The sequence below is a fragment of the Mesoplodon mirus genome, assembly GCF_964341445.2.
Source record: "Mesoplodon mirus genome assembly, chromosome: 15".
Taxonomy (NCBI): domain Eukaryota; kingdom Metazoa; phylum Chordata; class Mammalia; order Artiodactyla; family Ziphiidae; genus Mesoplodon; species Mesoplodon mirus.
Window position 1 is genome coordinate 44,185,401 of NC_138991.1, and position 24,491 is coordinate 44,209,891.

General features: G+C 55.6%; 2 protein-coding genes across 13 annotated transcripts; both read left to right on the forward strand.

Moving 5' to 3' along the window:
- The first annotated feature begins 841 nt into the window (after positions 1-841).
- Positions 842-8,796, forward strand: SPNS1 (SPNS lysolipid transporter 1, lysophospholipid). Of its 9 annotated transcripts, none has more exons than XM_082643444.1 (13): positions 842-947; positions 1,196-1,486; positions 1,585-1,650; positions 3,429-3,565; positions 4,716-4,867; positions 4,964-5,030; positions 5,840-5,985; positions 6,292-6,447; positions 6,734-6,923; positions 7,284-7,349; positions 7,621-7,719; positions 8,013-8,184; positions 8,458-8,796. In XM_082643444.1, the coding sequence occupies exons 1-13, from the start codon at positions 926-928 to the stop codon at positions 8,550-8,552; spliced, it is 1,659 nt and encodes a 552-aa protein (XP_082499570.1). In that variant the 5' UTR covers positions 842-925; the 3' UTR covers positions 8,553-8,796. The 9 variants fall into 9 exon arrangements, with proteins under 9 accessions (XP_082499570.1, XP_082499575.1, XP_082499571.1 ...); XM_082643449.1 differs by having other exon boundaries at positions 843-930; positions 1,282-1,486; XM_082643445.1 differs by having other exon boundaries at positions 845-930.
- Positions 8,797-9,477: 681 nt separating this feature from the next.
- LAT (linker for activation of T cells) lies at positions 9,478-13,673 on the forward strand. Of its 4 annotated transcripts, XM_082643455.1 has the most exons (11): positions 9,478-9,792; positions 9,969-9,996; positions 10,122-10,156; positions 10,423-10,492; positions 10,626-10,690; positions 10,783-10,812; positions 10,900-10,960; positions 11,032-11,126; positions 12,753-12,815; positions 13,016-13,078; positions 13,176-13,673. In XM_082643455.1, the coding sequence occupies exons 1-11, from the start codon at positions 9,690-9,692 to the stop codon at positions 13,241-13,243; spliced, it is 681 nt and encodes a 226-aa protein (XP_082499581.1). In that variant the 5' UTR covers positions 9,478-9,689; the 3' UTR covers positions 13,244-13,673. The 4 variants fall into 4 exon arrangements, with proteins under 4 accessions (XP_082499581.1, XP_082499580.1, XP_082499579.1 ...); XM_082643454.1 differs by having other exon boundaries at positions 10,783-10,960; XM_082643453.1 differs by having other exon boundaries at positions 12,753-13,078.
- Positions 13,674-24,491: the final 10,818 nt, after the last annotated feature.

The window sequence follows — 24,491 nt, forward strand, 5'->3', positions numbered from 1 at the left end:
TGAGGAAAAACTGGCTCCAGACGCGGCCGGTGGGGTCTGGGGACACTTTCTTAAACGACTGCAGGGAAAGCTCAGCTGGGTTGGGGAATCCGAAAGGTAGGGACGGGGGCCACTGTTCACCATTCATTCATTCATCCAACACTTACTGAGCACGTATGAAGCCCCAACCGGACACCGTGGGGAAGAGAGTAAGAACTGTCAGTTGGGACTTCCCTGATGGCGCAGTGGTTAAGAATCCGCCTGCCAATGCAGGGGACACGGGTTCGATCCCTGGTCTGGGAAGATCCCACATGCCATGGAGCAACTAAGCCCGTGCGCCACAATTACTGAGCCTGCGCTCTAGAGCCTGCGAGCCACAACTACTGAGCCAGTGCTCCTGAACAAGAGAAGCCACTGCAATGAGAAGCTCGCTCACCGCAATGAAGAGGGGCCCCCGCTCGCTGCAACTAGAGAAAGCCTGCGCGCAGCAACGAAGACCCAACGCAGCCAAAAAATACATATAAATAAATTTAAAAAAACACAACTCTCTGTTGGCACGTTTAGAGATATTTACAGTACTACTGTATTTCCAGAATCTTTTAAGTTTCCATTATCTCTTTTGATCTCGTTCAGTAAGAAGTTTGCCAAGCAGCGTCGCAGATAAGGAAGCCGAGATTCAGAGTGGGAGGGATTGCAACAGTTCACCCAGACACCTTTAGGTCGGCTGTCGCGGCGGGAACGCAGCCGACGACCGTGGCGACCGGCCACAGTCACGTGACGCGGGAACGTCGGCAAACCTGCAGGGGCGCGCGCGGCTTCCGTAGTCGCGTCAGGGGCTGGCCCACAGTGGCGTCCACCGCTCCCGCCCCTGCTCCAGTGTCACATGACCGGCTCTTAGACAACATGGTGGTGGCGGTGGTGCGGCGCCGGGGCTGACCAACCGCGAATGCGGTGGGCTCCTACCCGGGGTGAGGGGTGGCCTCAACCGGGAGGGGGCGGGGGATCGGACTCTCCTCAACCCGTTCCTGTCTCTGATCTCACCGGAGTTCCACTCGTCCCTCCGCGCGGTGTGTCTGCCGGGGCGGGGACGCATGATAGAGCCCGGGTTCCATCCCCCGTGCTCTGTGCTTCGGGGCAAGCTCCTCTCGGTGTCCGAGCGCACCTCCCTCGCCTGGGTTCCCTCCATTCTCCTTTCTCCAGCCTCCTCCCCTCGCAGGTGGGATCGTCGGTGGGACCGTAGCGCGGGCGGGCGCGGCCCCCGAGACCATGTCCGGGTCCGACACCGCGCCCTTCCTCAGCCAGGCGGATGACACGGACGACGGGCCTGCGCCCGGCACCCCGGGGTTGCCTGGGTCCATGGGGAACCCGAAGTCCGAGGATCCCGAAGTCCCAGACCGGGAGGGACTGCAGCGCATCACGGGCTTGTCTTCGGGCCGTTCGGCTCTCATAGTGGCCGTGCTGTGCTACATCAACCTCCTTAACTACATGGACCGCTTCACCGTGGCTGGTACTGACTTCTGGGAGAAAGTTAGAAAGGGGGATGGGAGCGGGGTCCCGAAGGTGGGGCTGCCTCGGCCAGCCCATCCTGAATCTTCTCCTTCCCAGGCGTCCTTCCGGACATTGAGCAGTTTTTCGACATCGGAGACAGTAGCTCCGGCCTTATCCAGACGGGTGAGTGGAGGCCCCTCCTGGGCACACAGCGCCTCTTATTTCTGTTCTACCCCAGTTGGGGCCACACGCTGGCATGCCTGGGGCCTTATTTTTGGGAGGTCCGGTGGCTGAGCTAGGGGAGGAGATGGCCATGGCTCTGCCCTGAGGCTGTCCTGTTCGATTAGGACACCACATTTAAAGACATTTAAAGAAGGAGTCAGTTTTGTATAACGGTTAAAACAGACCTGGGTTTATATACCAGCTTTTCACTTAATGTGATGGTAGGCAAGGCCCTCAACCTCTCTAAGCCTCACTTTCCTTGTGTGTGAGCTGGAACTAGTAATAACCCCGGCTCACCTCATAGGGCTGATGTGAGGATTAAATGAGATAATGCCCGTGAAGTGCATAGTACAGTATTGGAAAATGGTAGGCACCCAGTAAATAATGGCAGAAGAGGGTGTCTAGAAGGGGAAGAGGTGAGTTTTACTTGTTCGGAACTTTGGGATTTATGGGAAAGGCAAAGCCAAGGCCAAGTCCTATTTTCCTTCCTTCCCTCCTTCCTTCATTTCTGAGCACCTACCATGTGCTAGGCCCTGGAGGAAGTACTGATAACATCCAAAGAATTTGGCAAGACGTTTTACACCCATTGTCTTCTAATCCTTTATCAGCCAAGGAGTTATTATTCTTGTTTTATAGAGAAAGTAGGTAGTATCATCTACATTTTTATAAAGAAACTGAGGCTTGGAGAGGAGTTAAGACTTGCCTAGGGTCACACAACAAGTTCGAGGCAGAAGAGGAGTTTGAAACCAGGTCTTGCAGTGTTCTTTGCTCCACTCCAGACCACCAAGGAACTGGAGTTATTTAAGCCAAAGTTTAATGGAATGAGAATAGGATCGTAGGTCCAGGTCTGCAAAGCTCTAAAGAGTTGTTGAGTTAGAGAAGAAATAGGTCTGGGACTTCCCTGGCAGTCCAGTGATTAAGACTCTGTGCTCCCAATGCAGGGGGCGGGGGTTCAATCCCTGGTCCGGTAACTAAGATCCCACATGCCCCGTGGCTCAGCCAAAAAAACAAAAAAAACAAAAAAAACAGGTCTTTCTCGGCAACGCTCTTCACGTTTTCATTCAACACATGTTTGTTGAGCATCTGTTTTGTGCTCAGCAGTGTGTTAAGTGGTGGAGACACAGTCATGGCCAATACAGTCCTTGTCTTCCTGGAGCCAACATTTTGCTGTGCATGAGGCGGGCAACAGTCCCTGAAAACCTAAACTAATAATGAGCTAATTTTCTATAGAAATAACTGTTATGTGAAAGAAGACAGAGTAGCTGTGATAGAGAGAGACTGGATATGTGGTGGTTGGGAAGGTTTCTGAGCTGAGGGTGAAGGAGCTGAGGTTGTGGAGCTCAGGGGAGAGGAGAGACAGTTCCAGATAGAGAGGACAGCAGGTACCCAAAGCCTTAAGGTGGTATTGAACTTGGCAGTTGGGCCATTGGGGTACAGAGAGGGAAAGTGGATGAGCATGAGGTTGGAGGGGTAGGGAGAGGCTAGATCAGATAAGTGCATTGCAGACCAGGGTATGGAGGAAGGGATGAGTCAGCTGGGCCACCCATTCTACAGTGGAAGATCTGAAGAACAGTGGAGATGGAGCTGGACAACTACTACCTCCCCCCATTCCCGCTTGCAGGAAGCTCTGATAGTTTCAGGGTTGGGTGTTACTCCTGCGCCCCTTCGCCCTCCCTGAGCTGGTTTGGGGGTGGGGTAGGGGTACTGGGGCTGGGCTGTGACTCTCTGCTTCCCCCCAGTGTTCATCTCCAGTTACATGGTGTTGGCACCTGTGTTTGGCTACCTGGGTGACAGGTACAATCGGAAGTATCTCATGTGCGGGGGCATTGCCTTCTGGTCCCTGGTGACACTGGGGTCGTCCTTCATCCCCAGAGAGGTGAGGTCCCACACTGGCTCCTGCTTCTGCCCTCCCCCCCTGCCCTCTCCTCCCCCCACCCTGACTCCCCCATCAGTCTTTGCTGCTGCTCTTTGGAGTCGTTGCAGACTGGGCCCGGGGAACTTGTGCGGTTCCCTTGGTCCATGCCGTCTTCTGTTCCCTGCTTGCCTGAGTTATCTGCCCACCCCATCCTCTCCCCTTTTCTTCCAGGACCTTCTTCTGTCCATCATCCCCTCCTTCCACTGCACACCTAAACACACACATTTCTCTATCACAGGAAAGACCTTACCAGGACTGCCCTCTGTCCGTCTTCCTTTTCCTAGTCAGACTTCCGCAGAGGGAAGCTCCAGTCTGGGTGAAGGAGCAGCTAGGGCGAGGCTCTCACTTTGCCTGCACTTCCTCTCCTCCCACTCCCCGCTTGAGCACCGCTGGCGAACCTGCCCCCGTCCCTCCGTTGCCAAAGTCAACAGTGCCCTCTCAGTTGGTAGCTGTAGCTCCTACTTCCTAGTCCTGTTCTCGCTGGATCTCCTGGGAGCCTCTGGCTCTGTTGACCCACTTCTTCCTTCCGAAAACTCTCTCCTAACTTCTGTGATGCCCTCTTCTGGTTTTCGTCCTGCCTCCCTGGCTGTTGCTTCTTTGCTCCTTTGAAATCACCTCTGTCTGTTCTCACTTTCTGCCCTGGGACTCTGTCTCCTCAGCCCCAGACACTACACACTCTCCTTGGGTGATCGTGCCTTGTTCTTAGCTTTGGTGTCTCTGGTAGACAAACAACCCCCCGCCTAAGATCACTATTCACTGTTGGGGTGTCTTGGGTGGCTTGGACAAGATAGAGATAAAGATTTATTTCGTACCTACTGGGTGCAAGGTAATGAAAAGACCTTTTGTTGTCCAGTTCTCACAATAGGTATGTGAACAAGTTGTTATTATCCCCCTTTTGCAGATAAGGAAACTGAGGCTCAGAGAGGTTAAGTTGCTTTCTCAGAGTCACAGCTAGTAAGTAGTGGAGCCAAGATTCAAGCTCAGGTCGGTTTGATTCTAAAACCCAGGCCTCTCCTGCCATCCCTGCCACCGCTTCAGAGCTGGCTGGTGAGGGAGGCTGGAAGGCTGGCTGCAGGGCGGGGTGCCACCTGCCCCATATCTCGTTCCCCAGCGATTCTGGCTGCTCCTCCTGACCCGGGGCCTGGTGGGGGTAGGGGAGGCCAGTTACTCCACCATCGCACCCACCCTCATCGCTGACCTCTTCGTGGCAGACCAGCGGAGTCGGATGCTCAGCGTGTTCTACTTTGCCATCCCTGTGGGCAGGTGAGTGGACCTCGGGCCTGGTGGGGAGGCAGAAGGGCCTTGCCTGGAACGGGACTGACCAGCCGTCTCTTCTCCTCCCCCACCCCCTTCCCACAGTGGTCTGGGTTACATTGCAGGCTCCAAAGTGAAGGATGTGGCCGGGGATTGGCACTGGGCTCTGCGGGTGAGTCGGGTCACAGCCTGGGGAAAGGTTAGCAGTGCACTCACTGATTCCCCCTTTCTACCGTCAGACACCCACTTTTGAAGGCAGTGCTCACTCTGCCAAGCCTACAGGCAGCCTAGCTGCCCTCACTGCGAAGCCACGTGCTGGGTAAAACTCTTGATTGCAGGTGATGGAAGCCCATTGTACGACTGTAAGCCCCCAAATGGGACTGTATCGGCTCTCATAATGGAAAGTCCCAGGGTGAGCTTCAGGTAAAGCTGGATGCAGGACTCCCGCAGTGTCACAGGAATTTGATCATCCTTTTCTCAGCTCTACTTTCCTCTGTTATCTTCCTTCTCAAGCACGTGAAAGCTCCACATGTTTATCTTCCTGTTTAGAAACTTCAGCGCCCCGGATCCTTGAGCAGTAGTCCTGGATGGTGTCTGATTAGATGAATGTGGGTCACGTGCTGGCACTGACTCAATCACTGAGGCCTGGGAGGTTTAACATTACTCTTGGCCAAGTCTGGGTTACAAGCCCCACCCTCTTTGAACCACATGGGTTGAGAGAAATGGGGGGAGTGGTTTCCCAAAAGAAAATTAGGGTGCTGTTGCTGAAGAGGGAGCAGTTAGGCTTGCAGAAACAGAAACACTTCCTAGTGGCAGTCACCCCCTCCCCTCAACCACGGGTTCAGCTTCCTTGAGCAGGCACTCACTGGGTGTTTGAGGTCTTGGGGCCTGAGTTGCTTTTGTACACCCTCACTTTCTCTCAGCCCCCAGGGTTGAGTGTCTCCACGTCTGTGCCTTTCTTGACGCCCACTCCTTCCCCAGGTGACACCAGGTCTAGGAGTGTTAGCTGTTGTGCTGCTGTTCCTGGTAGTACGGGAGCCACCAAGGGGAGCTGTGGAGCGCCACTCAGACTCACCACCCCTGAACCCCACCTCGTGGTGGGCAGATCTGAGGGCTCTGGCAAGAAAGTGAGTTCAGTTCCTTCCTAACCCAACATCCGAGGCCCCCAGGGAGGCCCTGAGGTCTAGTTTGAGATTTACATGGGTGGGGTCTTTGCTCTGTTTTCTGTCAGCTGGCCCTACCCTAAGGCCAGGAATTCTGTCACCACTGCCCCCTTATGGCAGCTGCTTGAATTACAGGCCCAGATCCCGGAAGCCAGTACAGCCTCCAGACTCAGTGCCCTGACTATTAAAATAAGCCAGAGAGGGAGAAGAGAGGTCTCTGACACCGATACCTCAGTGGAGTCTAACTTCCTTCCTCCTAATTGTCTGCAGTCCTAGTTTCATCCTGTCTTCCCTTGGTTTCACTGCTGTGGCCTTTGTCACGGGCTCCCTGGCTCTTTGGGCTCCTGCTTTCTTGCTGCGTTCCCGTGTGGTCTTGGGGGAGACCCCCCCCTGCCTTCCTGGAGACTCCTGCTCTTCCTCTGACAGGTACCCAGATGGGGTCTGGTCTGGGTGGCCCTGCAGGTGGCAGGGGATGAAGTGGAGAGAGTCTGTGATTCAGACTCAGGCAAGGAGAGTGTGAATCCTGACTCCACAAGCTACTTCCTCTCCCAGAGTCTCAGTTTCCTAGTCTGGGAATAGGTGCCTTCCTCTTGTGAACCATGGGGTGCTGTGCCTGGACAGACCTGGGTTGTGAGGGTGGCCGGGATGGACGATCGTCCTCTCTGGGCCATGGGGGTGAGGCTAGCCCCCTTGCCCCTCCCCTTCCCCCCAGCCTCATCTTTGGGCTCATCACCTGCCTCACCGGGGTCCTGGGTGTGGGCCTGGGCGTGGAGATCAGCCGCCGACTCCGCCGCTCCAACCCACGGGCTGACCCGCTGGTTTGTGCTGCTGGCCTCCTGGGCTCTTCACCCTTCCTCTTCCTGTCCCTCGCCTGCGCCCGTGGTAGCATCGTGGCCACCTATGTGAGTAGCCAGCAGGTGTCTAAGGGGGTGTTCTGGGTCCAGGGTGGAGGAATGGTGCACTGGGGCAGGACGAGGGTCAGAGCCAACTCTGGAGCGGGAATGCCTGGGTTTGAATCTCAGCTCTGGCCATTCTTAGCTGTGTGGCATTGGGCAAGTGACTTAACCTCTCTGTGCTCAGTTTCATCTTCTGTAAAATGGGAATAATAGTAGCAACTGTCTCCTGAGGGTGTTGTGAGGGTTAAATGAGTTAATAGATGGGCCTGGTACCTAGTGAACCCTCCACGTGTTTGCTCTTCTTGTGATGACACCAATGCCCCACCCCTGTTCCCCCTCCTTCACCGCCTACCTCCCATCCCCCAGATTTTCATTTTTATTGGAGAGACACTGCTGTCCATGAACTGGGCCATTGTGGCTGACATTCTGCTGGTGAGTAGGTGGCCCAGGGTTACCCCAGAGGCTGATGGGAGCAGGGAGTGGGGGCAGGGGACCTCACTTGCCTTGAACTGTGACCTTCACCCCTTCTTCAAAACCCAGCCCTGGACTGACTTCAGAGTCCAACCCCAGGTGGGCCTGTAGCCCGGGCCTGCCCTGCCCTTCACCCCAGCCACACCTCTGAGCTGGGGTTCACCTGACCTCAGCCAAGGCTGAGCCTTGGCCCCGTCCCCGCCCTCTGCCTCCTGCCCCTCTTTCCTCCCAGTACGTGGTGATCCCCACACGACGCTCCACCGCTGAAGCCTTTCAGATTGTGCTGTCCCATCTGCTGGGTGACGCTGGGAGCCCCTACCTGATTGGCTTGGTGAGCACGGCCCCTTGGCTGGGCCTGGGGTGGGGCTCGGGGGACCCCACATTCCCAGTACCGGCTGGTGGCCAGTGGCCTGAGCACAGGCCAGATTAGAGGGTCTCACCCTAGTGAGGCATCTGAGTCCCCTCTGCCAGACACCCTTCACCTCAGAGGCTCAGCTGGGTGGGCACGATTTTGTCTTGGCAGATTTCCACCGGTAAGGTCCAGGCCTAAGTCTTCTTCATTCTTCTGGAGTTCAGGGGCTTCCTCTCCGTTCTCCTGACTTTTCTTTCCTTGTCTACCCGCAGATCTCCGACCGCCTCCGCCAGGGCTGGCCCCCCTCCTTCTTGTCTGAGTTCCGGGCCCTGCAGTTCTCGCTCATGCTGTGTGCCTTCATGGGGGCGCTGGGCGGCGCGGCCTTCCTGGGCGCTGCCATCTTCATTGAGGGCGACCGCCGGCGGGCCCAGCTGCATGTGCAGGGTCGGTCGGGCCTCCCCGCTGTCTGTCCACAGCTCCTTGCCTAACTTCATGATGCTGTCTGCTTGTCCATCCGTCCGCCCACCCAGCCCCGTGTCCCTGGCAGCCCTCAGTCCGCAGCCCTCCTCTCCCTCGGCCTCGGGTTTCCCTGTCCCACGAGCTGATGCCCCACTGTGTGGCTGTGCTGCCCCATCCATTTGCCAGTGGTTGTTTGTCCCCTCCCTGGCCCTGTGTCTGTCTGTCCATCCAGCCCTGGCTCTGATCCCTCCCCGATAGGTCTGTTGCGTGAGGCCGGGCCTGCTGATGACCGCATCGTGGTGCCCCAGAGAGGCCGCTCCACCCGGGTCCCCGTGTCCAGTGTGCTCATCTGAGGGGTCACCGCTTGCTACCTGCACATCTACCACAGCTGGCCCTGGGCCCACCCCAGGAGGTGCCCGGGCCCAAATCCTCAGCTGGCCCATTTTCTAGGAGGGGCCTTGGGCCATGTTCCGGCTCCCAGACACTACACAGGTGGCCAAGAGGGGATTCTGGGGGTCCGGGAGGAGGATCCCCTGCCACTGGAGCAGCCCCAGGGGCTCGGTGCTATTTGTAACTGAATAAAGTTTGTAGCCAGACCCCAAGTGCCTGCTGGAGTCTCTCTGGGTGCTAGTGACCTCTGGATTGCAGGGGATGCCCCCTCTCTAGTCCCAGGTTCCCAGTGGCCGTTGGGTCACTCCTGCGGGCCCTTGGGCAAATCCCTGCCCTTCTGGGCCAGTGAATGAGGGGGCGGAGTGAGCTGGCTTGGTGTGACCGGGAGTCGCTCACACCCACGTCTCCCCAAGAGCCTGCCCTTCTTGGCAGGCCGGCCAGGGTGAGGTGGGGTGGGCACGCCCTGGGCCCCTCGGAATTCCCGGTGTCAGGGCCTCCCTCCCTGCTGCCTTCTTGAGCCACGCTGTGGAGGGCATGGCAGCTGGCTGGCCTGCAAGTATCTTTTCCTCCTCCCACTGGTCTGAGTTGCCCCTTGTCCTGGGGCCCAGCAGACCCTTCCTGAGGGCCCGGGGCGGCTCCTGAGGCCGTCTCCTCCCCGTCCCCACTGGCTGGGTGGGTGTAGGAAGGGGGAGGGTGCAGCCAGCTGAGCCCCGATGATTTCCTGCCCTCACCCGGCGCTCACCACAGCTTCCTGCCACAGGCAGGCAGGCGCTGAGGAGAGGCAGGCGCCGAGCCCAGGGGCAGGTAGGGCTGAGGCACAGGGTCTGTGTAGGGGTGGCTGGCGCCCCAGACTCCAGGCCAGGGCCTGACAGCCCTGGGTTCAAGGCTCTTCCAGAGCCCTCGCTGACGCCCGCTGAGCCCACTGAGGGGAGGAGACCCAGGGAGCCCCCGAGGAGGGCGCAGCTGCCCCCCAACTAGGCTCCCAGCCTGGTGCCTGCTCGGCCCCTGTACCCTTTCTGGCCTGGCCCTTGCCCTGCTGCTGCTCTGTCCCCGAAGGGTGTGCAGCGAGCAGCCAGGCCCGGCGCGAGCGCTCCCCGCAGATGGAGGCAGGCAGCCTGGTCCTCTTTCTGCTGGGCCTCCTGCTGCTTCCTCTCTTGGCCGTGCTGCTGATGGCATTGTGTGTGCGTTGCCGAGAGCTGCCAGGTGAGCGGGTGCTGGTGGGGTGTCCAGATGCTCAGACACGCCGACAGGGATCCTCACCCCACGCCCCAACTCCTTTGTCCCTCTTTAACTCCTTCGAGTTGCTGAGAGCCCTGTACTCCATCACCCTCTGCCCCCGTCGCCCCCTTTTCCTGCCTCACGCGCCCTCTCTTCCCCAGGCTCATACGACACTGCTGCCCCCGATGGGTGAGTCTGCCCCGTCCGCCCTGGGTGTCTCCCTCAATACCCCATGCAGGGCTGGGCCCCAGGGGACTGAGATGGGGTCTGGGGCCTCTCCCAGCTGCTTACCCAAGCTGTGTCTCTCCTGCTAGTTTGACCCCAAGTAGCATCGTGGTCAAACCACCTCGTGAGTACATGGAGGGTCCCCTTCCTTGGATGCGGGGGGAGCGTCTCCTGGCGTGGGTGGGAGAGCGTGTGCCTTCGTTCAGTTTCCCCCTGTGGCTGCCCACATGGCCTTGACCTGAGCTGGGGGTGGGGAGGGAGATGGGTGCCCCCCTCCCAGACCTGTCCAGGGCACAGGGGTGTCGGGGGTTAGTCTGCCCTTCGAGGCCTCGTCCAGGGTAGGGGCGTGAGCTTTGGAGTCATTCCTTCAGCTTGGTCCTGTGTCCTCAGCCACACTCGCCTCCTGGCCACCAGCCACTTCCTACCTGCTCCAGAGCCAGCCAGACCTGCTCCCCATCCCGTAAGTGGCCGCTTCCCCTCCAAATCCCCCTTTTTACCCCCTCACCTGCTTGGATTGGGGGCCTCTTTCCCTGTTGCAATCCCTCTTGCCCCAGAGCCCCACCCCAGCCTGTCCTCTGACCTTTGATTCCCAGGAGATCCCCACAGCCCCCTGGAGGCTCCCACTGCATGCCGTCTTCCCAGCAGGACTCAGATGGTGGTAAGCATGGAGCCCGGCCAGTGGGGCTGGGGTCGGGCAGAGGACAGGCCCCTCTGAGCTGGCTCAGTCTCCCTCTCCCGCTCTCTCTGCAGCCAACAGTGTGGCCAGCTACGAGAATGAGGGTGCATCAGGGACCCCGGCGGCCCTGGTTGGGAGGAGGCTGGGGCCTGTCCCGGGCTCTGCTGACCCTGTGTCGTTACCCACCCCAGAGGCAGTCTGTGAGGACGCAGACGAAGATGAGGATGAGGAAGACTATCCCGAGCGCTACTTGTGAGTGGCCAGGCGGGAGGTGGGAGCTGAGGCCGGGGCTCCTTGCTCACCCGCTCCTTGACTTCCCTCAGGGTCGTGCTTCCTGACAGCGTCCCGGCCACTGGCGCCACCGTCCCACCAGCTCCTGTGTCCAGCAACCCTGGCCTCCGAGATAGCGCCTTCTCCAGTGAGTCGGCCATCTGACCACTCCCCGCCCCTCTGTGCTGCGGCCCCTCGGCTCTTCCCTCTCCTCCTGGATGTTTGCTCCCCCTCCATTTTCTCTCTTCTCTCTTTCTAGCACTTCTGTCCTTCAGATAGGGGGACTTCCGGCTCCGATCGTCTGATTTCCTTACCTTTTCTCTTCTCTTCCCTCCTTTTCTTTTGCTTTTATTGTCTGCAAGATTTCCTTGACTTTATTCTTCTTTTGACTCTATGCTTTCATTTTGTCTTTCTTGTCCAAAAGCCCTTTCTTCATCTCTGAATGTTCCTTTTTCATAGCCTCCTATCTTGTTTCACAAAGGCAATATCATCTCGTAAATCTCTAAGGGTATTGATTATAGGTCATCTTTTTTGGGTTTCTTTGGGAAGTTTTCTTCTGCTTCCTGTGTTGTTCCAGTTTCCTTTGGGCTGCTTTTCTCTCTTCGTTTTGGTTTCATCCTGCCTGTTGGAGGCTTTTCTCAGTGTCTTGTGATCTTCAGTGTTCCGTTCCTCTCCTTTCTCTCTATACTTGCTCTGGGTCTTGACTTCCACACCCTGGCTTCATGTGCCATCCTGATTCTCAACTCATGGCCTCTCTCTTGAGCCCCAGACCATCTGTCCAAGTGCTTATTTTCATTCATTCATTCACTCATTCAGTCATCCGTCATATTTACTGGGTGCCCCGATATAATCACATCTAATGAGGTAGAGTTGTGATTAAAACAGCTAACATTATTGAGGGCCTACTACCTGCCCTACTAAGAGTTTTATGTGTATTAACTTATTAATATTAAACCTCACAATTCCCAGGGGCTTTTGAGCCTGTCCCTTCCCCTCCTGCCCCTCACTTGTCCCATCTGTACAGTGATTTGTTTATTTAACAGAAACTTTACAGCACTTACTGTATGACAGGCCTTATTTTAATTCACCGTTTTCACAACACCCCTGTGTGGTGGGTACCGTTCCTCACCCTATTTTACAGATGAGAAAACTGAGGCCCAGAGTGGTTAGGTAGCTTGCCTGAGGTTACACAGTTAGTTAATGCTGGAGCTGGACTTGAACCTGGGCAGTCTGACTCCGAAGCCTGCCTTGTCCACATCCTCAGGGAGAAATAAGTCAACACATGAAATAATGTGTCGTTGATGGCGCTAGGCGCTAGGAAGGGACAAGGACAGGAGAGGGGGGTCAGGGCGGGCCTGGCTGAGGAAGAGGGGCCAGCGGGGCTGATGGCACCTCTGACTCGGCCCCGCCCCGCGTGTTGTTTCCTTCCGCACACGTGTCGCCCAGCCCCACCACCCCGAGCCGCTCCCCGTCCCTGCTCCCCCGCCTGGGGGACATGCTGGGGGCTGCTGTCTCTCCTCCCACAATTCCGTTTCCCCTAATCAATTCTGGTCAAGTTGTCCTACTTCTCTCCATCGCCACCCGCGTCGCAGGTCCGGACTGCCCTCCCTGCCTCCCTCTGGGGCCAACAGTGGGGATGGTCTCTGGGGGTCTGCGTGTAGGAGGCTCGGGCTGGTTATGTCGAAAGTCTTTGGGGGCTGCGGTTGGGAGCCTCTGGGTGTCTGCCTCGGGGGGCCTGGGTAACAGTGCGTGGGCGTCAATGCTTTTCCTGCAGTGGAGTCGGAGGATAGTTACGTGAATGTCCTTGAGAGTGAGGAGAGCGCGGATGCGTCTCTGGGTGAGTGGCTGGGGTCTGCCCTCCCATCTCGCTCTCGCGCCCCCCACCCCATCCTCACTCTCATTCCGGCCTTGAGGGTGCCCACCGCCCTCTCTTTGGCTCCCTCACCCTCTGCCTGGGTGTCCTCCTCCTCTCTCACCCTCAGTGTGGCCTGCCCCCCTTTCGGTACGGCCGTCCCTCCTTCTGACCTGTCCCCACAGATGGGAGCCGAGAGTACGTGAACGTGTCCCAGGAGCTGACGCCCGTGGCAAGGACCAAGCCTGGTGTGTGTCGGGGGAGGTAGGGCAGACGCTGGGGGAGCTGCCTTGGAGGAGAGTGGGGTGGCCTGTCAGCTGAAGACCAACCTCCCTTCCCTCGCAGCCGGCCAGAGTTCCCAGGAGGTGGAGGATGAGGAAGCTCCAGATTACGAGAATTTCCAGATCCAATGAAGGCCCGTGAGAGGCCTGCCCGGCCTGGCCCTGCCCTGGACCTGCAGGCCCTCCCCGCCCTCCCCGCCCTCTCCTCGCTGAGTCTGGGGCCCCTGTGGCCGGCACCGACCTCCTGACCTTGTACCCTTCCCTCTGTCCCTGTCCTGCTGTGTTTCAGTGGGAGGCCGTGCGGGGTCTGGAGGCAGCCTTGCCTGGGAGTGCTGAGCTGGGCAGCCGGCAGCGGCTCTGTGGGCCCCCACTCGGCACCCCGCCCCGCCTCCAGCCTGACGACAGCCTGAGAACTTTCCTCCTAACTTATTGTCACTTCGGGGTCCCGTCTGTGTGGCCCCAGTACTCTGCACCTTCTGACGCAGCCTGAGAACGAGCTACCCTGGCCCCAGCCCTGCTCTGTAACAGAATAAAGGCTGTTGTGGTCTGTAGTGCTCTTAGCTTTGGGGGGCCCAGTGGGTCGGAGTCAGGGTGAGGGTGGGCTATGTCCGAGGTCCTGAGTGTGTGTGTGTGTGTGTGTGTGTGTGCGGGCACGTGTGTGCACGTGCACGTGTGTGTGTGTGTGTTTATGTGTTTATGGGTCTCCATCCTCGCAGACCCTCTGTGCTCCTGAGGGTCCTGACCAGGTATGTGTGAGTGACTGAACAAAGCCTGGGACACGTCACCTTCTGAGTGAGGCAGTTCTGAGCCCGGCTGCCACTCCTGGGGCTCTGGTGCATCTCCTCATGAGATAGTCCTTGGAAGTGGCAGACGACGGCTGAGGTGATGGGAGAACAGGGCGTGGGGAAGCGCTGGGTGGGCATCTAGAGCAAGACCCTTCCCTACTGGCCCCTGGTTTCTCCATCTTTAAAACAAGGGGGTGGACTTAATGACCTCAAAGGGCCTGCTTTTTAAAAATAATTAATTAATTAATTAATTAATTTTTGGGCGCATTGAGTCTTTGTTGCTGCGCGTGGGCTTTCTCTAGTTGCGGCGAGCGGGGGCTACTCATTGCGGTGGCTTCTCATTGCACTGGTTTCTCATTGCGGAGCACGGGCTCTAGAGCGCAGGTTCAGTAGTTGTGGCGCACGGGCCCGGTTGCTCCATGGCATGTGGGATCCTCCCGGACCAGGGCTTGAACCTGTGTCCCCTGCATTGGCAGGCAGATTTTTAACCACTGTGCCACCAGGGAAGTCCCTCAAAGGGCTTTCTTAATTCTTACTTTTTGTAGTTCTTAATAAAACAGAACTTTAAAAATTGTCTAAGCAACTGAAAAAGTTAACGGGCAGCACAGTCCTCTTCGGACTTGACTTACAGATGACTCACCTGGGGGTTTTGCGAAAATGCAGATTCTGATTCAGTCCACTCTGCATTCCTAACGAGCTCCCAAGTGGTTCTACTGCTGCTGCTCCAAGACCCCCCTCTGAGTAGGAGGGTCTGGTGGATACCCTGGTCGTTGGGACTGGCCCCCGTGCGGGCGTGTGACAACCTGGCCAGAGTGAGGCCCAGCGCTGGACATGGGCAAGAAGTGTCAGGAAGGAGAAGCTTTTTTTTTTTTGCGGTACGTGGGCCTCTCACTGTTGTGGCCTCTCCCATTGCGGAGCACAGGCTCCACGCCGTGGCTCACGGGTCTAGCTGCTCCGCGGCATGTGGGATCTTCCCGGACCGGGGCACGAACCCGTGTCGCCTGCATCGGCAGGCGGACTCTCAACCACTGCGCCACCAGGGAAGCCCAGGAGAAGCTTTTTGTTCATGGCAGTTGTGAAGCTGGGAGAACATGGTCCTGGAGCCCCCACCTGGAGAGCCTCCCAAGAATGAAGCCAGCATGGAAGAGAGAAGGCCTGGAGGTGGGCAGGGCTGGCTTCCTGGTGGTGTCAAAATATCTGGATCCAGTCACACCTGAAGTGAGACATCCCCTCAGACTTCTGGTTACTTGGGCCAATAAATGACCAGTTTTCTTCAACCAGCTTGATTTGGGGTTTCTGTCACATACAACCAGAGTAGTCCTGAGCGGGGTGCAAAGTTGTTGGCGTCCTCTGGCCTCCAAAGGTAATAGCCACGGCTCCTCTATGGAGCACCTGCCACATTTCCGTGCTTATTTCATCATTGTCACGCCCCTGTTGTCAGTTACTGTGCGTATCCCCATTTTGCAGGTGAGGAAACACAGGCTCAGAGAGGAAAAGTGATTTGCAGAGGCAAATCTGGGCTGAGATCTGGGCCTGTTGGCCTCCAGAATCATTGCCGCCAGCACCGTTGCTCTGGGTGTTGCATCAGGTGCCGCTGGGCCAGGCAAGGAGGTTGTGAGAGGCCTGTTGGAGAAGTGGGGGAGGGAGGTCTGGGGAGGGGTTTGGACAAGCTGGACATCAACAGGTGGCATGGTCTTTTTGGGGGTGTTTTTTTGGCCGATGTGCGGCATGCGGGATCTTAGTTCCCCAACCAGGGATCGAACCCACGCCCCCTGCAGTGGAAGCGTGGAGTCCTAACCACTGGACCACCAGGGAAGTCCAAGTCATTTTATTTGGAGGAAATAGAAAAGGGCAGAGGCACCTTTATGCCTGGGCTGAGGTCATGTTGGTGCCACCACCCTGAGAATAACCTAGCAACATCAGTCAAGCTGAAGATGGTGTGTCCCTTTGCCTAGCATATCCCTGGGTATAAACCTGGACAAAGCAGCACATGGGCTAAGGGGTGGGTCCAAGGGGCTCAGGGCAAACTGTAATGGCTGACAGCGGGACACAGCCGACACCATCACTGGGAGAGTGGATGGAGGGGCTGCAGTCCAGTGACACCATGGAGACCCACCAGCAGAGAAAGATCAGTGGACTGGAGCAACATCTGTCACCTCCGATAAATATCACCAGCAGAAGGTGGAGTGAGAAAAGGAAAGCAAGTTTTTTATTTATATAAACCTAAAAACATGAAAAACCTGTACATGTTGTCCAGGGATACACATATATGCAAGGATAGTAAGATAGACAAAGGACGGAATTCCCAGTCAGTCCAATGGTTACGACTCCGTGCTTTCACTGCCATGGGCTAGGGGTTCCATCTCTGGTCAGGGAGCTAAGATCCCACAAGCCGTGAGGTGTGGCCAAAAAAAAAAAAAAAAAAAGGCAAAGGAATGAGGAATATCAAACTCTGGAGAGTGGCTACCATGGGCCAGAGGGGGAGGATACCTGGGAAGGAGTTCAGGAAGGGCCTCCATGATATGTGTAACGTCTCGTTCGTATTAAGCAGGGTTGGATACAGAGGTGTATGATACGTGACTCTCTTAAGTGTTTGCATATCTGTATGCTTTTGCCAAGACCTAAGGGGGCAGTGGATGGAGGCAGAAAAGTCGGGCAGCTTTAGGAGGCAGTAAACAGAAGGCTGAGAGGGGCCGGTCTGTCGGCGCCAAGCAGGTGAGTTGTATATGGCGCTCCAGGCTTTAGGAGCAATGTAGGCAAAGGCCCTGAGGTGGGATCAGTGAGGCGGCTCCTAGAGAGATCCACAGGAGAAATGGTGGGCTAGCTGAAGAAGTGGTGGTGGCTGTGGAGCGAGGTGGTAGAATAGAATAGGGGATGTTTGGGAGGCAGAAGCAAAGGACGTGGTGATGGGTTGGCCGTGGGCCGTGAGGCTTGGGGAAGTCCAAGGTGACTCTGGGTCCTTGCCTTGGTGGATTGGGGGCGGGGTGTGCCCTGAGGCACGAAGCAGCTTCCCACTGGTGTTTCTTGGATCAGCAAGAGAATGTGGCTTTGCTTCCACCAGTGGATGAGCCAGGAGGGAAAGATAGTCAAGGTAATGAGGTCTACGGGGCTGGGCTGGGGTTCTTAGCACAGTGGGGCGGTCAGGAGGTAGAATCCCTGCAGATGAAAGCTGGGGAGCAGAAACAGATTTTTTCTTGAAGTCCGTTGTTGGAGGAAAGGTAAATTTAGTGATAAGTGAGGGAGAATGTTTTCTGGGATTGCTGGGGAGACAATTAGGTGCTTGTAAAGGCCATCGGAAGGTAACAGCTCTATTGATTTGGGGACTCTCAGTCCTTGAGACAAGGGTACCAATGCAAATAGTTTATTTGGGAGGTGGTCCCCAAAACACTGACGGGGGAGTGAGACAGGAAAGAGGAGGCAGCCAACAAAGGATGCATTATAGAGCCAGTTACCCATGTGGGCAACTGGGGCACAGCCCTGCCAGGGCAGTCTGGAGGCCTTATGGAGTGGGTGGGTATGAGCCATCCCGCCTGGGGAGGGAGCTGGGGTATTTGTACAACCTCGCCCATTACTTAGCAACTGAGGGTGGCTCCAGGGAAAGGGGGGCTGTTAATTCTCCAGAACTTCTGGCCTGCCACTCATGTGGGCACAGTGGGCACCAGTGGCCCCAGCAAGCCTGGAGCAGAGGAAGGCAGGTGCTGGCAGATGCGTGGGCCAGTGAGCCCTGAAATGGTGAGGAGGGCCATGGAAAAGGCATCGACAGTGCCTGCTGCAAGAGCTCGGGCTGTGTGTGGTATTTGGTGCCATTTTTTCCAAAATGCACTGTGTGGCGCATGAGTCCCGAGACAAGCTTCTCAAGGAAGCGTTCTGCTTTCAGGAGAGTTTGGGAAAAGTGCATTCTCTAAATCCTCCTGGCAGAGTCAAGTGCACTTTGCTGAGTTCATGGCTCTGAGGGATCCTGTGAGAAAACTTTGTTTCTCTTTGCCTAACCTAGTATTCCCCAAATGTATTTGACTTTAGAACTTTTTTTTTTTTTTTTTTTTTTTTTTTTTGCGGTACGTGGGCCTCTCACTGTTGTGGCCTCTCCCGTTGCGGAGCACAGGCTCCGGACGCACAGGCTCAGTGGCCATGGCTCACGGGCCCAGCCGCTCCGTGGCATGTGGGACCTTCCCCGACCGGGGCATGAACCCGTGTCCCCTGCATCGGCAGACGGACTCTCAACCACGGCACCACCAGGGAAGCCCGACTTTAGAACTTTTAAAAATGTTATTATTAGCATTTTGCTGGCCACCTTCTAACATCTATAGAGGACTTCTTTTGTTTTTCCTTGCCAGTATCCATGCCTTCTTCTTCCAATGACGCCACCTGGATTTGAAATGTCTGTGTGGCTCAGGTGGGACTTAGGAAGTCTTAGATGTGCGTGTGACCCAGGATTGACCAATCATTATATCCCACCCTCCTGGCTACAGTCATTGGTTGATAGAAGGGCACATGACCCAATTCAGGCCAATGAGGCACAGTCCTGAGACTTTCAGTGGAACTAATAGGAAAGAGAAGCTCTTTGTCCCCTGCGGTGTCAAGCCCATAAGACGTAGGACTGGAGCTTTTGCAGGCTTTCACTTGGAAGGAGCCTGCCTGAGAATGAAGGCTCCAGAGAGGAAAGCAGAGTCAGCAGAAATGGAAATAGAAAAATTGAGTCCTGATAGCTGTATAAGCACCCAGATCCAATGATCCAATATGCCTGAAGACATTATTCTCTGATGAGTCAATCTCATCAGGCCAATTGGTTAGGCTAGTTTGAGCCAGGCTTTCTTCCACTTGCCACAAAAAGATTCCTAGTGGATAACCACGGTGCCTATCATTTCCACCAAGTCTCAACCACAATCAGGCCAACCCAGGCTGGTGATGAGCCCCTGGTGACCAATGTGTGAAACTCACCTTTTTCCTCACCCTCCACCTCTTCTAACTGCTCCTCAGAGATACCTGGGTGCACACTTTATGGCTGGTAACCCATCTGTCCTGGACACATGGGTCTGCCCTCCTACCTAATCCCCTCCCAGTATCCCACTTTCCTCCTCAACACCCACCTGCCCAGGGAAATGTTTCTGATTTTTCCTTACTTTTGCTTTATTTATTTGGTATTATTAGTCTTGGAGCTGATGAGCAATAATTCTAGAGAGGGGACTGAGTTTAGTGGCAAGAGCTCTGGGATACAGGTGAGGGGACTTAAGTTTCAGTCCCAACTCTGCCACTAGATACCTGGACTTTGGGAACCTTTGAGGATGTTGAACTTAAGTTTTAAAACCTTCTCATTTTGAGGTCCCTAGCCCCAAAAGGTGTCCCTGGAAGTATAAGCATGGGATCCCATGTTGCTGAGAAAGTAGTTGGAACTCAGGTATGGCTGGAGTCAGAGGCTTAAGTATCACTACCAACTTCTAATTTCTCCACTGATTCCATTTTCACAGCCTCTTCTTTGTGGTCATGTGATGGTTCTGGCAGCTGCAGGGACCATGTCCTTCCAGTTCCTATCCTGGGGGGTGGGGGGAGCAAAATGTCCCAGCACCGCCAGCAAAAGCCCTAAACTTACTCTAATTGTCTTAGACTGGGTCACAAGACTCCCCAAACCAATCACTGGCCAGGAGAATTCCATGTGCTGACTGACTTAGGCCTGGGTCATATGCTCCACTCTGAGGGAGTGGAAATGGGGAAGGCACTGGAAATGGGGAAGGCACCCAGAGAAAATTAGGGGCTACTGCTGGTAGAAGGGAGGATGGCTGTTGGGATGCATTTATTCCACATTTATTGTGTGCCACACTCATGATTTCACTGAGTCTCACAACACTCTGGTCTACAAGGTATAAGGAGCCCCTTTTGTAGAGAAGGGAACAGGCTCAGGGAGGTTAAGTGATTTGCTTAAAGTCACACAGCAAATGCCAGAGTTATTTATGGAAATGCAGCCTACTTTGGAGTGAAGGGAGGGAGACTATGTTAAAAGTTGGTGCAAAAGGAGAAAACAGGGCTTCCCTGGTGGCGCAGTGGTTGAGAGTCCGCCTGCCGATGCAGGAGACATGGGTTTGTGCCCCGATCCGGGAAGATCCCATGTGCCGTGGAGCGGCTGGGCCCGTGAGCCATGGCCGCTGAGCCTGTGCGTCCGGAGGCTGCGTGTCTGGAGCCTGTGCTCCACAACGGGAGAGGCCACAGCAGTGAGAGGCCCGCATACTGAAAAAAACAAACAAACAAACAAAAGGAGAAAACAAGGAGGCAGACCCAAGGAGAAATTCCACAGAGAGCCAATTCTGCTTTGCATAGGCATTTTTGCTAAAACTTTTGGGAATAAGGCTCTCTCTCTCTGCTGGGACCCCTCAACAGGGAGGACACATGGGCCTGGAGCTGCCAGGGGCCACCATGTGAAGGGCACCTGTGAGGGGGAAGATAGCATAGAGGTGAGCAGTGCCAGGTAGGGGGAAAATGGTTCCTGAGAACATGGGTTGAGGTCCTGGATCCATACATTCCTGAAACTGGCACCACCCATGAACTGTTCAGTTACATGAGTTAATTAACACCCTTCACTTGGCTCTGCTCCAGCTGGGTTTCTGTCATTTGCAAATGAAAGAGCCCTGACTCATCTGGACAGGATGCTGTGGATCTTCAACCTTCAACAAGGCCCACTTTCAGGCACTGACATAGGCCACGCGAGATGCCACACGGTTCACATACGTTTGGTTGCTACCGTGACCCTGAGTAAGTTCTTCTCATTATCACCCTTTTACAAATGAGGAAACTGAGGCTCAGAGAGGGCAGGTGGCCAAACCAAGCAGGGTACTGGCTTCCCCTCCCCAAGTGGTCTAAGCAACCCCTGTTTCCAAGTGCCTCCATCTATCTGTACCCACCAAGTCCTCCCTCAGACCTCTCTGTCCACCTCTGTCCCCCAGCAGAGCAGGTAGCCAAGGCCATTCAGAGCTCACTCCCCTGCGGGACTTCAAAGGGGCTGCAGGCTCTGGGCTGTGGGCAGCTGGACCGGAGCCGAGTCCCTCTTCTTGAGGACACATGGGCTACGTGAGCCTGAGGGTTGGACGCTTGGAGCATCTGTGGCCCTGTGGGGGCTGGGAGCCCCCTGAGCTCCGAGAAAGATGGGGACCTGGGGCCCCTCCGGCCTCCACGCTCGGGGTCCCTGTCCCCGTCTGCCTCCTTGTATGCCTCGGCTGGGCCTCTGAGCACTCTCTCCCTCTCCCACCTGGCTCTCAGGCTCGCCACTTGTCTTTTTGTTTCCGGGTCCCCGAGGCACCCCACACACCAAGCTCCGACTCCGGGCCCCCTCTCTCCCCATCCCACTTGCCACTTTCACTTTTGCCTCCATCTTGTTCTCTCGGCCTCTCCCTTCCCTCGCCCCTCGTCTCTGTGTGTCTCTGGATCACCCGTTCCCTTCCTGACTCTTTGTCTCCCTCTCTGTGGGCCTCAATCTGTTTCTCAGTCTCTGTCTTGGAAGCCGTATCTCTCATCTGTCTCTCTGCCCTGTCTCTGTGGCCCTCTGTCTCTCTGTGATCTCTCTCTCGTTCTCTGTCTCCCTCCTCCTCTCCCTTCCCCACCCTCCCCACATCCTGAGTTGTCTTTGGGGAACCGGAAATTTGGGGGATCAGAGAGATACCAGGAGGCTGAGCTGCTGCCGCCTAAAGATAATTGGGGGGGGCCTGGGTTGGATGGGGGGAGCCCAGAATCCGCTGCATCTTCCTCCCAGCCCTGGTGCACGCAGAGACAGACAGGAATTATGTCACCCCTTTGGGGCTCAGGCCGACCCTCCGTGGACTGGGCCTGATGAGCCCGCCTCCCTCTTGGGGTTCCTGTGAGAATTAAATCAAGTAGCCCAGCCAGAGCGGAAGCCCAGGAAGATGGGGCGAGTGAGGAGCAGCAGGGAGTGGGCAGGGCGGGGTGCCCAAGGGCGAGGCTGGCTGGGGTTGGTGAGGGGCTGAGGCTCCCAGGTGCTCTGAGCCCATCCCACCCCCTCCCTGCACCTCAGGGCTTCCACCTGTACCACGGTGGGCTTATTTAACAGATGTTTGGCAGTCCTGTCTGCTATTCATTGCTTTAATCCTCACAATACCCAGAGGAAGTGGGTTCTGTTATTTATTCTATTTTAGAGATGGGGAAACCGAGGCACAGAGAAGTTGAGTGACCTGCCCAAGGTCACACAGCTGGAACCCTCGACGTGACAGGACTCTGGCTGAATTAGTCTGGTCATTGCCAATGTCTGGGTACATTGTATATGTGCCGGTTTTAAACAGTGGCAGCGTTAGCTCACCTTAAATCTTGGGGAGAGAAAGTAATTTTCTTCTCAATTCTGATTATGGTTATAGAGAAAGGCTCTTTGGGTGCTATTAACTGTCCTTAGACACTTGCTAATCTCCCTTTTTGCAAAGAGAGGAAGCATCAAGCTCAGTGCCCTGAGCAGGCAGCTGGATGGAATTTAATCATTTTGATTTTGCTTGATTTGTTTTTTAGGGTTTCCTTTTATTTAAGGAAAGAAATACAGGATTTCCATTTAGGAATGTGGCATGTAGTTGCCTATTAAATGAATTTGAGGTGTTTTGTTTTGTTTTGTTTTTTGCGGTACGCAGGCCTCTCACTGTTGTGGCCTCTCCCGTTGTGGAGCACAGGCTCCGGACGCGCAGGCTCAGCGGCCATGGCTCACTGGTCCAGCCGCTCTGCGGCATGTGGGATCTTCCCAGACCGGGGTACGAACCCGTGTCTCCTGCATCGGCAGGCAGACTCTCAACCACTGCGCCACCAGGGAAGCCCCGTTTTGTTTGTTTTTGTTTTGGCCTCACCGCATGGCTTGTGGGATCTTAGTTCCCTGATGAGGGATTGAACCTGGGACCCCTGCAGTGAAAGCCCGTGTCCTAACCACTGCACCACCAGGGAAGTCCCTGAATTTGAGTTTTTAAAGGAAGTCATTTTAAAGAAAAATAATAAGATTGAGTACGGGCAGTTATGGATATGGTAAAAGTCCTGAATGTGGATTCAGAATTGAATTTTAGGAAACCCAGAGCCGGTCGGTGACTGAGAGCCCTTCACTCGCTCTGCTAGTCCCTCCCAGCCTGGCCGAGCCCGCGATTGCTTCTCCCAGACCTCACGGCCAGTCAGTAACAGAGCTGAGACCCTAGCAGCCATCGGAGGGGCTGTATGGATGGTGATGGAGGCACTGTAGCCTGGGAGACCCTCCAGATCCTGCAGAGCTCCTGGTAGCAAGCAACAGAAACCAGCTGAGACTGTTTGCTTCAAAGAGATTCACCAGAGGGGGAGCCAGGCCCAGAGGATCACAGGAGAAGGCTGAGGCAGGCTTGGAAAACCAGCAGGAAGTGAGGGGAAGGTCTGAGCACAGGTGGCCGTGCTCAGACATTCCCAGCCCTGCCATCAGGCCACTGGCTTGACCCTCAACTGTCCCTCCCAGGCCCCACACCCACGCCCAGGCTGCCTGGGTGTTGGGGAGAGGGTTCTCCCTATACGGGAAGCAGGGCCAGGGCCCTCCAGTGTCCCGTCACTCACGGCTCTTCCCACGTGAGTAAGGGTCACAGGCTGTGGACTGCCCCCTCTCCCAGGCCTCCCCACCCCTGACCGGGGAGCCAGGCACCCCTCATGACCAGGCCTAACTCCTGCTCTGCCCTGGCCTTACTTGGAGCTCCTTCTCTGCTCTGGGTCTCAGTCCACCCATCTGCTGAGTGGGGGTGATGGGGCCCAAGCAGATCAGTGGTTTTTAAATTACCCCAAGGAACTAATTCTGAGATTCGGCAGACAGCGGATGTGTTGAGGCAAATAGGAGATTTTGAGGGGGGTCTGTTGACCCAGCCTTTCTCTTGGACAAAATAATTGTTATAATTTATTTTTATTATAAAAGATAATGGTATATCTGAACTCACAAATCAAGTTTATGCTGATTGAAAAAAAAAGTTTTGCTGATAAAAGGCTGATTTTTATCTGTTTCATGTATGTGGGCCTGCTGGCAGAATTTCAACCATTTACCTCCCCCTTGCTCTCTGAGCCAGTCATGCTGACCTTCCTGCCCCATCCTCCCCAAACAGGCCAGGCTCATTTCTGCCCATGGGTCTTTGCACTTGCCTTTCCATCTGCTTGGAGCCCTTCTTCCATGTCCTCACATGGCCCTCTCCTTTTGTCATTCAGATCCTCAAGTAATCTTGTCCCGCTCCCAGTCACCCTGGATCCGGTCACCTCAATGAACTGGCATCATAACACTGATTTTTATGCATTTGGTGTTTATCGTTTGTCTCTCCTCTAGATTGTGAGCTAGTTCCCCCCTTCATCTCTCTCACTCCAGGGCCTGGCATTGATCTTGGCACAGAGTAAGTGCTCGGTAAGTATTGTTGAATGAATGAATTAGAAGAGAGCTGACGACAAGCATGTGAGCCCCTAAGTGACAGGTCCCCACGGCCCTTGCAGTCCTAACACGTGGTTATACATCCAGCCTAAGGGAAGCACTGTCTAAGAGAAGGATTGCAATCTGGTGGCCCACTGCAGTGTTTAATTCTTTTTTAATTGTGGTTAAAAAAAACCCAGGTAACAGAAAGTTCACCATCTTAACCATG